The 16,178-nt window shown below is 43.7% G+C and overlaps 1 protein-coding gene across 1 annotated transcript in view; it reads left to right on the top strand.

The window, feature by feature from the left end:
- The window catches only part of LOC144791152 (dehydrogenase/reductase SDR family member 4-like), a 200,375-nt gene that overhangs the window by 29,826 nt on the left and 154,371 nt on the right, over nt 1-16,178 (top strand). The window contains exon 2 of the mRNA XM_078665807.1: nt 13,703-13,875. Within this exon, the coding sequence (XP_078521933.1) occupies nt 13,730-13,875 (146 nt within the window). The 5' untranslated portion in view covers nt 13,703-13,729. The remainder of the gene's footprint in view (nt 1-13,702; nt 13,876-16,178) is intronic.

Here is a 16,178-nt window from a genome sequence, read left to right as displayed (position 1 = left end):
ATTATGGTCTCAGTGTGGCGGCTGGGGGAGGAGAGTTGGGGAAGAACGCTGCTTCTGGAGTCAGGTCCAGCCCCATGGGGGCTAAGCTAGCCTCCCAATGACGATACTGCAAGCCCCTCATCCTTGCACCCGCCACAAAGCATAGCGCTATGTTTCTTTAGCCTACCTGCCCATGCCGTCCCCATTTGACTGTGACCTGTGCATGGGGACAACCATGGGGGTGGATGGGGAGGACAATAGGACATGCTGTGGGCAGGGCACAAGTGGGGGGACGCTGATGTCACAACAGGAAGTGACGTCATGAAAGGTGGCTTTCCCCATCAGACTCATTGCCTCCCCTTGCTCACCCCTTAGATGCGATTGCATCAGAGAAGCTAGTGCGTGACATACAGCTGAGACACTTCATGTGTACTGTATTTTACAGATCAAAGGAGGTGTCACTACGGCCGACAACAAGCACGCACATTAGACTCTGGCAGTAGTTTGTTATCGAGCGCCCGGTAAAATAAGTGGGGGGACGCCGTCCACCCATGTGGTATCCCAACTCGAGACCTGGCTTTGGGCAGTTGACAGAGGCCCAATAAAAGCTGCCCCATGCTGGCACTTTAGCACCATCCCATGGCCGATTGCTGCCTTTGGCAATCCTACCCTGGACACAACTCTGGAAGAGTAACATTAGTTAAATACAAGTAGAATGTGGAACACATTGAAAGAAACGAGACATAATACAATGAAAAGTAAAGCATGGAACATCACCCCTTTTGTAGAACGGAAGATGGTGTAGATATTTGGTTTGATGATTCTTCCTGTGGTCCATTACGGTCTGAGCGGTCTGAGCGGCCTGTTCATTCTAATGATGGATCTTTTACTGCGGTCCATTACGGTCTGAGCGGTCTGAGCGGCCTGCTCATTCTAATGATGGATTTTCCTGTTGCCCATTACGGTTTGAGCGGTCTGAGCGGCCTGCTCATTCTAATGATGGTCTGGACAGTTCTGTTCTCTCAGATGCTGATCCTGTTTTGGGCTCTACTGCTTCTGATTGTGATGTTGGTACTAACTCATCTGTTCATGGTTTACATGGTTCAATTAAGAGATGTGTTAGGTTGCCAAAGAAATTTGATGACTATATCTTAGATTAATTTTTGTTTTTATTTATTTTATTTTTGTTTTATTTTATTGTGGAAAAGGTACATGTGGTAATGTAATGTCTTTCTTCTCTCTTTATTATTGTTCCTTTGATGTCATATAGAACTTAAGGGTGTAATGTAGAAGGTTTGCTATGTAATGTGGATTGTGTTGTTGGTGTACCTAGGTTCTAGATCAGAGAAGCGGTTGGAGCTGATCTGGTCTGGACGCATAGGTGTGAGCACCAGTGGGTCTTTTGTACAATTTGAATAAACTTTAATTTAAACTTATTTCGCCTCCTCCGCTCTTTACAACCCCCTTTCCTAAACATAACAAAAGTGAGAATTCTTCACACGTGATATGAAGCATAAACATGCTACTAAAAAAGGCAGCCATTACCCTACACCGCGTGGTTTATGTCCTGGTGATCGTCCCCGGGGTCATGGAGTACGAAACGCCTTCGACCTGCACAAGCTAAATTTGGACTTTTGAAATATGACATGATTTTATAAATTCGTCCATATATGTATTGATTCATTCATATTGTTTTGATATCCTGTCCAGTACGCTGAGGCATTATTTATTACCTTCACTTGTGCCATTTTAATGTTTTTTATAAGCACAAAGTGTTCGCCTTTTCACTTAGTACACAACTTTAGAGCGGAGGTATGACATTACAACGCATACTTTTACAACGCCTACCTTTACAACGCATTTTTTACACCGCAACATCCATTACAACGCACACCATTACAATGCATGCCATTACAACGAATTCTTTGAAACTACCTTTACAACGCATTCCACTACAACGCATACTACATTTACAACGCATACCATTACAACGCATAACATTACAGTGCATGTAAGGTAAGTGTTGGATAGTGTAGGGGTAAAAATTACTATTCTAACTCCAGGGGGTGCAACAGTAGGGTAAGTGTTGGATAGTGTAGGGGTAAAAATTACTATTCTAACTCCAGGGGGTGCAACAGTAGGGTAAGTGTTGGATAGTGTAAGAGTACTATGTGTTGAAATGCTATGCGTTGTAATGGTATGCGTTGTAATGACTGCGTTGTAATTGCATGCGTTGTAGTGGTGTGCGTTGTAGTGTCATGCGTTGTAATGACTGCGTTGTAAATGCATGCATTGTAATGGATGTTGCGTTGTAAAAGTTTCGTTGTAATGGTAGTGTGTTGTAAAAGTTGCGTTGTAAAGGTTGTTTCCCCTTTAGAGCATGGTTGATGCTGCATTTTGATTTGTGAAGTTCAACCTGTATGTCTCTGCCGAAAATATACTCGCATTCAGTCATGTTCCTGGGACAGTTTATCTTTTTTTAATGTTTGCATTGTAAGTAAGTTACTTCTTGCATGTTTTCCCCCTGATTTTGTCCCCTTGCAGGTATGGCTTCTGCCCTGAGTTAGGCACATTGGCACAGTGTCTAAACCTACACTTGATTGTGGGGAAGTATACCATTGCTAGGCGCTATCCACTGTACCTGGCCTTTATGGACCTTTCAACTGCATTTGATAGTGTAAATGGGACTACAATATGGCTGACTCTTTTAGATCTGAGAGTGGGAGTCCCCTCAGTAAATTTTCTGTATACACTTCATGAGAACTTAGCGGACAAGTTTAGGTTACGAACGCGCAGCGTAAACTTCAGACATCTCTTGCTCAGGCAAGAGTGCATCCTGGCTCCTCTGCTTTTTATTATTTACAGGAATGCATTAAGTGTTCACCTAAGGGCAACTACTTCAGACGTACCAAAAATAGCTAACATCCTGGTTCCTGACATTATTATATGCGGATGACGCTTTCTAATGGCCCCCACCCCATGTGCCCTGCGTATATTGAATGAATCTTTCATCAGATTTATGGGGAGTGTAGATTTGACAACTAATTTTGGGAAATCTCATTTAATGGCATGTGGCCCAGGAAGGAACAATTTAGGGTCCTTGCGGGTTATCAGTCCATGAGCTTTGTTCAAAATGATAGCTATTTTGATGTCTCGTTTGATTCCCAGGCTCCTGGCAGGCTCAGGTTAAAACAGCCTGTCTTAGGTCAATTAGGGCTGCTGGGTCTTTATTTAATCTCACTTGTAAGGAAGTCAAGGGTAATATCCCTCCTTACATGAATATCTATCATTTGCAGTGTGTCCCTACAGCTATTTATGGGGTAGGGTTGTGGGGGTTCCACAAGGGAAACATCCTTTACAACACAACTTTTACCACGCAGTGCCTTTACGACGCAACTTCTACAACGCAAACCATTACAACGCATTGCGCTGGGGGGCGCTCTAGGATAGGGAATAGGTTTAATGTACTATCCAACACCTTCCCTGCTATCCACGGGGACTGGAGTTGGAATAGTAAATTAAACAATTCACTATCCAGCGCCCCAAAGCACTATGCGTTGTAAAGGCATGTGTTGTAAAAACCGCATTGTAAAGACATGCGATGTAAAAGCATGCGTTGTAACGTCATACATCCGTTCCACAATGCTTCTCCCATTCAGGTGGAGGAAAGCAGAATATGTAGGAGACTCCTAAATCCACCACCAACTAGCTCCAACTTTATTCTGCATTCAGAGTTAACCAACAATATGTTTCCGATGTAGTTAAGCTGGCGTGAGTCCTGTTGTGAATTAAGGTATGGTCCAGCCCGAAACAAAGCTTCAATAGGGAGGTCGTTTTTGATTGCCTCATGCAAGACAAGGGTTTAGCTATACCCTGGCTGAAACATGTTGATAAGGTATTCACGGATATTGGGCTCCACAAAATGTTTACTAGCCCAACTAACTTAAACAATCAAGCAAGCATCTAGTCAAGTCCCACCATGTAGAGTTCTGTAGCTCTCAAAGAATGGAGGGTGTGTTTAATAAGTGCCATTCACAAAACTAATATATACTTCTAGCTTCAGGGGAGAATGGCATCTTATTTGCATGTGGAGCTCTTATGGTGGGAATAGACACTTCCTTATAGACTTAGGGCTGGCACAGTTTGGTGCCTTTTGTATTTTCCTGATGACTTGGAGCCTTGGGGGAGCAAAATACCGACCTGCCCTTGCTGTAGGGTGGCTGAGCAATCCTTGGTGCATTTTATGTTCTTTTGCAAATTTTGCAAATGTTTCTTTCTAAGCTGCCTTAAACATATCCGAAAACCTCTTGCCTTCCAGTAATTTACATATGCTCTCTTATTTTTGCAGCTGCTGTGCAGTCTATGTATGTATGTATGTATTTGTTTTTGTAGATCGCCCATTTCACCATTAGGTCTCATAGCGCTGGCAGAGGGTATGGGAGATGCGGAGGGGAGAGGAAGTTATACTGTTGTCTTGAATAGAAGAGTTTTAAGTTCTCTCCGAAAGATTATGTGATGCTGATTGGATCTTAGAGCTGAAGGCAGGGGGTTCCATGCCAGAGGACCAACCTTTGAGAAACTTCTGTCTCCATTTCTAACAGTACGAACTCTAGGAATCTTCAAAAGATATTTATTTGAAGATCGTAATGTTCTTTCTGGGCAGTATTCTTGAAGTTTGTTTTTTAAGTATTTCGGGCCTTGTCCATTTAGTGATTTATGCACTAGACAGCAGATCTTGAACCTTATGCGCTTTCTGACTGGAAGCCAGTGCAGGTTTTTCAGGCAAGGGGCAGAGGAAGTGCGTGGAGGTAGGTCGAGGGCCAATCTGGCTGCTGCATTTTGGAGTGTCTGCAGTTTACTTAGTGTGCCTTCGTTTGCATCCGCGAGGAGAGTATTGCCGTAGTCAAGGCGGCTAGTAATTAAGCCTTGAATCAATGGTTTGTGATAGCATAGGGGTAGCCATTTAAATATTTTCTTTAAGGTCCTCATAAGACCTATGCAGGTGTGTACTAATTTGTTTGTATGGGGGACCATGGACAGCTTGTCATCAAGGGTGAAGCCCAGATTCCGAACAGTATCTTTAGGGGATGGGCAGGGACCAAGTTCAGTTGGCCACCACTCTTGGGACCAGATGGATTTGGCCGCACCGAAAAGCATTATTTCGGATTTATCTGCATTAAGCATGAGGTAATTGTTGGTCATCCAGTCCTTTATTTCTAGCATACAGTTCCTAAATCTCACTTTGGTCTCTGTTGGATCAGAGCCAAGAGTTATAAGAATTTGGGTGTCATCGGCGTACAACAGTGTGTTGAAGCCGAAGTCCCTAATTATTTTGGCCAGTGGTGAAACATAAACATTGAATAGGGTTGGGCTTAAAATTGAGCCCTGAGGCACTCCCTTATCGTTGTCAATGGCTTCTGATGAAAAAGGTCCTGATTTGACCCTAGAGCTGCGGCCTGTGAGATAGCTCTGGATCCAGCCAAGGGCTTGGCCTTCGACACCTATCCCCGCTAGTTGCTTTAATAGGACTCTGTGGGATATGGTGTCGAAGGCCGCAGAGAGGTCTAACAAGATGAGAATAGCCGACTTTTTGGAGTCCAATGCCAACCGGATATTGTCAACCACCTCTATCAGTGTGGTCTCAGTGCTATGGGAAGCTCTGAATCCTGATTGTGAGGAATCTAATAATGAGTGACTTTCAAGGAATTTAACCAATTTTGCATTAATAATAGATTCTATGGATTTGCCAAAGAGTGGTAATAAAGATATGGGGCGGTAATTAATCGGTTGCTTGGGGTCTGCATTATTTTTCTTAAGGATTGGCCTCACAATGGCTTCTTTCCAGGGGGTAGGGAACCAGGCACGAGTTAGGGACATATTAAAAATGGAGGTCAATGTAGGAGCCAGGGCAGGTGCTAGTTTCGCTAAGATCTGGGCGGACGCTGGGTCTTTAGGGGAACCTGATTTGGCCTTTTTTAGTATGTTGGTTACCTCGTCCTCAGTGATTATTCCGAAATCAGCCAAATTTTGCTGTATGGGGTTTGTGGGGGGATCAGCCTGGTATATTATGCCTGTTTCTGTGGGAAATGATTCATGGATTGTGTTAATTTTAACTTTGAAATAAGTGGCTAGTTCATTGGCCCAGTCTTGAGATTCCTGAATGGCCTTTTGGCAAGCAATGGGGTTTGAGAAGTCTTTTACAATTGCATAGAGTTCTTTCTGTGAATTCCAGCTGCTATGATTTTTTCCCCAAGATAGGTTTTCTTGGCATTGGCAATTGTATTCATATATTCTTTATGGGCAGTTTTATAGTGTAATTTATCATCAATATTTTTTGATTTGCGCCATTTACGTTCAGCTTTCCTGGTGAGTTGTTTAATAGTTTTCAGTTCATCAGTGAACCAAGGTGATTTCAGTTTCGGGCAGTTTATTAGGCGCTTAGGAGCTATAATGTCCAGGGTATTACTAATTGCGGAGTCAAGGTCTAGGACCGCTCTATCTAGCTCAGTGTCCTCAGTTATTCTCGGAGGAGCAAAGGTTTTGACAAACTTTTCTAAATTAATCTTTTTCCATGGGCGGCTCATCTTTTTTTCTTTAGAGTGGACATGTGTGGACTCATTTGTTTTAATGGTGAATTTCATTATCACATGGTCTGTCCATAGAACAGGAATTAGTTCATTGATATGCAAGTCTTGATAATTGGTACATATAATATCCAGGGTGTGACCCGCTTTATGTGTGGGGTCGGTTTCGAGTATCCTTAAATCTAGAGACTCAATACTATTCATTAGTTCCATTGTGTACGGGTCATCGTGTATTTCCATGTGATGGTTCAGATCGCCTAACAGGAGGAAATTTTTACAGGCTAGTATATGAGGTGCCAGGATGTCGACTAGCTGGGCGGCAAAATTGGCCTTGGTCTCTGGAGGTCTGTAAATCAGGGCTCCTTTCCAGGACCTATTACCAGTGAGGATAAGGGAGAAGATTAAAAACTCTCCCCAAGTCTCGAGATGAGTGGAAATGATGTTAATTTCAATCTCCGTTTTATAAATTATTGCGGTCCCTCCCCCTCGTTTTCCAGTTCTATCTAGGCTGACTATTTTATAGTCAGAGGGCAAGGCAGCTGCTATGTCTGGATCAGATGTTTCTGATAGCCAGGTTTCGGTTATAAAGAAAAGATCTGGGGTTTCTTGATCTAGTAAGTCCCAGATCTCTAAAGAATGCTTAGGGAGTGACCGCACATTTCCGTAAAGGCAGGTCAATGGTTTACAAGTTGGAGGGGGGCCAAGGTTGATAGAAGGCGCAACGATAGCTGTGTGGGGCAAGTTAAAGGACAGGAGCTCTTTGCGAGTATAAGTGATCATATTTAAGAGTTGTAGAAATAGCAATGTTAGTACCTGTTAGGCAACGATGGGCTGTCAGGAGTTCAAGAAAAAAGTTGGCCTGTCGCCGGCCTGGCGCGGACAGGCGCAGACAGGCAGGGCTTGACTTTGGCGCGACTTAGGCGCGCTGCCTGCGCGTCGCTGCGCGAGTCGGCTCTACGCACTCCGCTATATGCAGGAGTGGGCGGCACCGCCTTCTGGGGAGTCTGTAGCGCTGACCGGTGTAGGCTACCGGAAGCGCCGTAGGGTAAACAAAGAGCCCGCCGTGCCCGCGGCAAAAGCCGAGACGGATCGGGTCCACTTAGTAATCAAGGGCCAGGTTTAAATTACTGCATTAACAAGTTGTCACACATATGTGAAAATGCTGACAGCACGGCGCGGCGCAGCACAATTAAAGTGAAGGTGTAGGGCGACTTTTAAATCAGTCAGACGCGATGTATAATTTTACAGTTCTAAAGTGCTCGAGTGCTCTGTGCTAAATGCTGCTACTTGCTTGTCATAGCATGTGTCATTATTTTAAACTTTCAGTTAGAAGCAGGAAGTCCATGGACGATTGAGAAGCTTTACTCAGTTAACTATTGAATCTATGGTTCAATATTTGGGGAGGGGTAGTTTGCTAGTGATTATGCACCTTCTTTAAATGTTATTGTAAGTATTTTATAAAACTTTGCTTTCCATGGAAGCAATAACAGTAGTGAGAGTGTTCATTATCGAAACTGTCTTTATAAATAGTTGTATTGCTTCAAGATGCAATGTATTATATTTATTGGGGAAACATCTATTATAACGCAGTCATTACAACAACCTACCTTTACAAAGCAACTGTTACAACGCAACTGCCTTTACATCACATGCCATTACAATGCATGCCATTACAATGCATGTCACTACAACGCATGCCATTACAACACATTATAAGGTAAGTAACGAAGATTTCTTTAGTATTAGGCTGGATATGGGTTTTGGGGTACAAGGGAATTTGTACCCCTATACTATCCAAAACTTTCCTTACTGTTGCACTCACTGGAGTGGGAATAGTAATTTTTACCCCTACACTATCCAACATGTATCCTACTGTTGCCCTAAAAGTATTATGCATTGTAATGGTATGCATTGGAATTGCATGCTTTGTAACGTCATATATTATAGTAATTGTCTTATGTTCTTTTCTAATTTTATCTGTAAAATTGAATAAAGATTTATTGAAATTGAAACAGGTCACTCCGAAGGGTTTAACTACCACAGGCAGGCTGCAATGGTAGACACAAAGACAAATTTTCCTTGGCAGACTAGATGATGGCACAATCAGTTCTGCAATCCATAGGTGACATTTAACCTTCTATACCGTGGATGAAGTGTTTACACCATATGCTATGGCCTTACAGGAGAGCTAAATATGCCAATCAGGAGTGAGACAATTTTGAAAGGTTTTAGGGGTCAAATGACATGCACTGGGGACTGGACAACAACCACCAATAACATTCAGGAAAAAAAATGGAGACGGCGACACAAAAAGGGGCATTTTTTCACAGGAAGTATTTACTTAAAAAAAGCTTGCAACTAATTATTTATTTTACCAGTATTTATGCAAATATGGCAACTGTGTGTGACTATTCCTAGCATCACCATTTTCATTTACAGGAGCTATCCTCGTGCAGCAAACAACAATACTGTAAACGCACAACAGGGGCCGGCACAAAAATGTCACACCTACTGGAAGGCTTGTGGAGCAATAAGGTTTCAAAATTACGAAGCAAGTAACAAAATAAGCAAATTGCACTACAATAGGTCATCAAACAAAGCAATATCAGCACTTCATCTGCCTTCCTCCTCCCAGTGATAACATTTGAGATTCTGCACTCAAAAACACATTTACACAGCTAGTGCCATAAAGCTGTTCTTCCTGCTATAGTCCCTTGGACCCAATATCCCAGCTCTGACTTCTCTGCCAAGTAAACCAGTCAGGGGTGGAGCACCCACTGCAACACCCATTGCCCTCCCCTTTCAAGTTAAGTACTGGGTGAATAGGGGCATTATTTACAAGGCGGCGTTAAGCCACATTAAGTGGCTTAACGCGGCCTTATAAATAATGCGAAGGGGTTATCGCCACCAGAATGTCAAAAAAGTGGCATTCTAGTAGAGTTAAACCCTTGTAAATATGCCCCTCTGTTTTTTATTTTGTCCAGCTTGATGTGGAAACATACTGCGCTCCCTAGCTTTGTAAGATAGATACTTTTTTGATTTTTTTGTTGTCAGTGGTAGAGAGTATAATGATTACAGCAGAACTATCTGGAAATGCTCCCTGTATGTAAAGTTCTAGCTGATGTGGAGTGCAAGCTAGTGTCCTATACAATAGAGTGAGGTGGCTTAGCCCAAGGAAGACAGACACTCCATTCATTAACCAATGTATTCAAAATTAAAGTACACATTTACTGGCAGGAATCAGCCCTTGAATTATGTCAGCTATGTCTGAGACATCAGGCACACTGAGTTCTTCTTTTTTATTTTTCAAACATATTTTATTGCCTTTTATAGTCAACATATCATCTGCAATTTCAGTGATACATTTACATTTATATCATCCAGTCTCTGCATCACTTTCTTACATCACATCTCTGTTAATTGTATAATGCACCCATACACTTCAGCGACATTTAATGAGTCTTAGTGTTGCTGTCTAGTCTACTTCTGCATAGGCATTATCCCCCTCCCAACTTTTCCCCAACATCCCCCCCCCACCCCTGTGCTGCTGCTTTCTATGGTGTCATACTACATCCTTCTGACTTGCATTGTGATCTTATGTCCTGTACCTCCGTGACACGGGCAGTGGCGGCTCACATAGGGTGTGCTGTGGGGCAGTGTGGCGGGGCAGGGGAGTGCTGGGTGAGGGGTGGTAAGCTCAGACATACGACGGAACAGAGGAAAGTATTTTCCTCCGTATCGTCGAATGTCCGAATTTACTACCCTCCCACCCTGCCCCTCCCCCGCCGCGCCACACCGTCCGCAGCATGCCCTATGCGAGCTGCCACTGGACATGGGGGGCCACCTCATCAATCTTGGGGGACCTGCCTGCTATGGGCTCCTCTCCTCTAGCTCTGGCTCTATTCCCTCATCCCACGCTCTCCTGCCAGGGCTCCCCTGTCCAGGTACTCCCTCTGAGGTGCCGGATTACACTAATGGGTCAGAATTTTCATGTCTTCCAGCAATACCTCCCAAGCATGTGCTCTCTCAATCCTGAATATACCTCTTCTCGCATTCCTGAGCAGAATTCTTCCTTCACTGCTTGCCCATTTCTCCAGCTCTTGCATCCATCTATAGAGGCTGGGGCCATTCGATGCCTTCCATGTACTGGTTCTCTCTCTTTTTGCCAATATAAATGCAAGGTCTTGAAATGTATCAGTAATTGTAGTTTTGGCTGTGTGAGGGAACATGTGTAGTAAAACCTGTTCTGGTGTGCGTGGTATCTCCCACTCTATAATCCGCACCACTTCTCCTGTCCCTTCCTGCCAGTAAATCTCTAAAGACGGGCAACTCCACATCATGTGTATCAAATTTGCCCCCTTTTCTCTACATCTTGGGCATTCCCTGTGAAAGAACCAGTTAATTCTGTCTGGGGTAAAGTATGCCCTATGTAGTATGTAAAAAAGAATCAGGCTAAATTTAGCGTTGTGCGAAACTTTAGTGGTTTGTTGTAATATGTTTTCCCCGTCTTTTTCCTCTTAACGGTTTGCCCAGGTTTTTCACCCATTTAGTCTGTAGACCCTCAAGCGGGTACGTAGAGTTGCTCCTAATGGCCCTGTATAAACATGTCACCGCTTTTATGGCTCCCCCTGCCAGTCCTATGTATTCGCAGGCAGCATGTGTCGGTGGGTCTGTCGTCCCTGCCCCCCAATGTCTTCGCTTTGCTCCTGTGACAGCTCCGTAGAGCAAGAAATGCCCCTGCGGGATATCCCATTCTGTGCTGAACTCCTCAAATGTGAGTAATTCCCCATCTCTGTAGAAGTACCCAATCTTGGTTACTCCTGCCTGTTCCCACTCCTCTATTCTCCCCCATTGCCCTCCATGTGGGAGCACTTCTAGCAGTTCAAGCGACAGCTCTGGTGACTATGGGCGTTTTGTCTCCATCCTTTGTAGCAGGGCTCGAGTCGGGGTACCACGCGGGTGGACGGCGTCCCCCCACTTATTTTACCGGGGGGACGCCATCCCCACTGTCAAACAGCTGAACTTAACTCTTTGGCCCTCTGGGACGAAGAGCTCGGCACCTTTCGTGATGTCACTTCCTGTCGTGACGTCACTTCCGGCGACAGCGTCCCCCCACTTCTTTTTTTTACGACTTGTGCCCTGCTTTGTAGACATCTGCCCCAACACCGCCGGATCACCCTGTGTTCATTAGTGTGTATATGCCTCAGCTTAAGTGTCCCCATTAGGGTGCCAACACCTCCACTTTTTCTGGGTTAAAAGGGAGCCTCCCTCTCTCTGGCACCAGACTTCCCATCACCCATTGCGTGAGCCTCTGCAGCTGTCCTGCCAGGCACACTGAGGTCTTGCAGCCTGTTCCTTCTGTACCTAGAAAAACATAGGAAACCAAAGCAATAAAGCGCATTTGAGTGCACTTCTTCGAAATGTTTTTGTTTTTTCTTGACACCTCTTGTGAAGAGCCATGCCATGGGGGTGATGAGAAACACAAGCATTCAGACCAGTCTCAGCATGAGCAGGAGGCTAAGCTAACAATCTCTTGACTCTTTGGGTGTTGCAGACGACCATTGATAAAGCAGTCAGCAAGGCACGAGGAAACATGCTGAAACTGATCCTATGTATGTTTGTGATTAAACTGAAGGAAATTAAACAGAAGATATCTTAAGGACAAAGATTAAAGGGTTTTTTTTTGGCACACATAAAAGATAATTTAGGTTTTGCACCTCCTGATATGGAAGTAGCTGAGGAGCATTTCTTTGCAGGTTTTTGCTCTCAGAGATTTGATTCTTTTCCAGTAAATGTATCAATACCATGTAATCTGGAAAAAGATAAATAAGCATAGAAAAGCAGCCAGGTTTTTAGCAAAGAAATACCGGTTCTAAAGAATTGAAGATGAGGAGTGAGCAGCAATAACTAAGTGAATTATGTGTTGGTCAGTGGGTCTTCACAATCTTTCTTGGTTTTGGAAGATGCATTATCTTCAGGCAGTACAGATAAAAGATTAACATGCCATTTAAAAGAGCTTATCCAGTCTCAATGTTGCTATGATGGAAGGAGCCTATGCCACTCATACTGTGCAGTTGTTGCTAATCGTTTTCAAAATCCATTTGAAGTCATGCAGACAGATGTCTTTTGGCAGGTGTGGCTGAGTTCTTGGAAGTTCAAAGCAAGTCAGCTCACGTTCTTTCTTCATTTGTCATTTCTAAGATCTCTTTATTTAGTTCAGGTTTGTAAATGTGATAAAGAAATAACTGGAATATAAAGACAATGTTGCCTTTTTTGACACGTCACTTGTTCTTTCTTTAATTCGTGCTGTTTTTTCAAAGGGGCAGCAACACTTTTAACAATTTAGAAGACCCTTTCGGGGCAGGACCCATGCCTGCGGGGGAGGTGCTAATTCGTCTATGATAAAAATATAAAACAGGCCTTTGCAACCAGTGTTACAGAAAATTAGCCAAACCCTCCCAAAGCATGACTTTATGTAGGCCTTTTTGGTCTTGCCAGTTGGTGTCAGAAAATATAATTATCTGGCATTTTCTGATGCTTCCATACGCAAGAAGGAGAGAGATCCCTATTTTCTGTCTGTAGCCATCAATCCCTGGGATTTAAACTGCTGCACCCTCTATTGTTAGGTTGAAGCTGCTTCTCCCAGCTTTTACAACTAAGCAAACACCACAGTCTATATAGACACAGTTGTAGGTGGATAGCTCTGTGGCAGACTCTTGCACACATTTGCTTCCCTACTGCTGTATCCACCCTCCCCCCAAATTTCCTTGGTATATAAATTTCAAAGGATCTGGGAGCATGATCTGTATTTGGGAGATAACCTGACAATCTGGCAGAAGTAAGTAGACTGGAATTGCTATATTTCTGTTTCTTTTTCCATGTGGCCCCTAAGATATTCTGTGCCTTGAATTTCTAAGTGGGTTTGTCCCGCTTTCTGTTTTGGATTTTCACACATTCTCATCTCAAAATGAGAAACTGCAAGGGTGAGGTTGGAGAAGAAGAATAGCAAGCAAGGGACTAGACAGCAATTTTTAGAAGAACCTGTAGCCCTTTGCAGTTTTACTCTAGTTTTTCTTTTGCTGTGGTTCTCATCCAAACATCTAACTGTGATAATGTGACCTTTTGTGTTTACTCTACAGGAACAGGTGTCCAATCTCAGGAGTGAGATGTTTTCACTGATCAAATCTAAGGGGACTCTTTGGCCATCAACGCTAACAAGTCTTTGCTGTTCGTCAAGGAGGAGCAGCAGGGCAGCAGAAGGGAGCGCCATGCATGCTGGGAAGGTGGCTGTGATGACTGCCTCCACTAAGGGGTAAACAACCACTGCAAAGAGAACATAACTGAATGTTGTGATGAAATCATTGGGATAGAGGACAGAGATAAAAGTGCATGTGGGTACAAGATTGACTGATTCCTGATGCTCACACAAAACTAGCAGCAACCATTATGCATCCTATTTAGGGCAGGCGCCAGGCATGGGCAGAGCGGGTAGCTGCCCAGGGCCTCGTGTCTGTTCCCATGCAAGTGGGGCCTCACAGCAGTACCTTTTAAAAGACTCTGTTACGATTGTGGTGCAGTGCTGTGAAGTCTTTCAGTAATCTAACTGCTGCATCTGCATGAGAAAAGTGATTAGATGGGTACTTGAAGTGCTCCTCAGTTGAAGAGAGCCCAGCCCCTGCCTGAAGAGAAAGCCGGGTATCCTGCAGGTCTCAAACTACGGGACAGAATCAAGTTGCATGACAATAAATATTGCTCACTTTATGGGGTTGTCACATTTCCAAGAGAAAAATAACCACCATTTTTGTGTCTTTAAGAGTCTGCAAAGGGCCGGACATTATACGAAATGGGATTTATAAAAAACACCATATATATTCATTTGTAACATGACTTTTCTACCTCTGCTGACTTTAATTTAGTCAGGGATAATAATAATAATACTAATAATAATACTAATAATAATAAAAGTAATAATAATAATGTGATTTCTAGATTGCATAGCTACCTCAAATGAGGTGACCCAGCTCTAGGTACAGGTATCCACCCGCCCCTTTAGGGTATTAAGCCCCCTTATATCCTGAAAAGAAAAAAAAGGTTGTAAGATTTTTCTTGAAAGGGCATTCCGACTGGGCCTGACGAACTGTTAGGGGCAGCTCATTCCACAGTTTTAGCGCTAGGTAGACAAACAAGCTCGCACTCTCTTAACTCTGGGAGCAATGACCAACCTTTCTCCTGTCAATCAACGTTCCTCAGTGGTATGTAAGGTCTAATCAATGATTTCAAGTACTGTGGGCCTTTGGTATTCAGAGGTTTGTAGCAATGATACAAGGCTTTAAATGGGGATCTCTGTCTCAGTGGCAGCCAATGAAGCTGCTTAAGTGCAACCCCTATAGATGCATGCCTTGGCAGATCCAGTAGGAGCTGGGTTGCCACATTCTGCACTCTCTGGAGTTTCTTTATCCTACCCTGTGTATTTTTAAGATATAAAACTTTGCAGTAGTCAAGCCACGACACAACCAAGGCCTGCACTACTGTCTTTCTAGCCGACTCCGGTAAGTAACGCAAAGTTTTCCTCAGCATTTTGAGAAGTCTAAGGCAATTTCCAGAAACTGCAGTAGTTTGACTGTAAAATGACAGCTTATCATCTACCCAAATGCTGAGATTCTTGACCTTAGGGTTAGGATCGAGTACTGGACCCAGCTGCTTAGGCCACCATGCAGTGTATTTCATTCGGACCGTTAAGACGAGACTCTGCGACTTTTACCGCCTCAACCAAACCCTAAATGCAAAGAGAGGGGAAAGGAGGATGAGTGGTCGAAAGATTCAGCACGGCCCAAGACTATCAAGGGAAAATAATTCCTAGCCAAAAAGAAGTTTTTTTAGACTTGATTTTTTTTTTTTAAAACCTTTATTCTTAATCGCAGTATTACATTTGCGGGCCTACAACCACGAAACGAAACAGAAACGTAATATACCACATATACAAAGCTATTTAGCCGACAGCCCGGAGGCCCGGCAGCCATTCAGCATATTGTTCTTACGATTCAAATGTTGTAATGCAGGATAAGGCCAAGGTTTTACTGTTTAAAAACATACAAACGAACAATAAAACAACCAAAACTAACTGAACAAAGAGGCAATGCAATATGTGTCCGTTCCATGGGGAGAGCCGTATCAACCACCGTGTGTTGTGACAATAATGGAAGGAGAGGTGGGACGGGGGGGGGCAGGGAAATTGATCATGTTCTGCAAAAATCTGTACCGTACAAGGAACGTCAGGCTATGGGGACTGCGACATCTCCGGGTCATCTACAAACGGAGGGGTACAAATCTCCCCACGGTATGAATTCCACTGGTTCCAAATTCTGCCCCACTTTTTAGGCTTGCCACGTGCAACATATACAGTTTTTTCCCTGAACATGCACCAGTCCATGTTTTCTTCCCAAGCAGAAATCGTAGGTGCTCTGTGGGACCCCCACAATTGTGCTATGTCCCTTTTAGCCACCATGTTCCCAAGGGTAACCCATTGCGTCTGTGCCACTGAATAGTCATTCGGCTCCCACACATTCAGTAAACAGCATCGAGCTTCAGGCAGCAATGAGACTCCCGTGACCTCTT

Source organism: Lissotriton helveticus, chromosome 11 (genome assembly GCF_964261635.1).
Source record: "Lissotriton helveticus chromosome 11, aLisHel1.1, whole genome shotgun sequence".
Classification (NCBI taxonomy): Eukaryota; Metazoa; Chordata; class Amphibia; order Caudata; family Salamandridae; genus Lissotriton; species Lissotriton helveticus.
The sequence above is the reverse complement of the archived record's forward strand: the minus strand, read 5'-3'. Positions and strand labels throughout refer to the sequence as shown.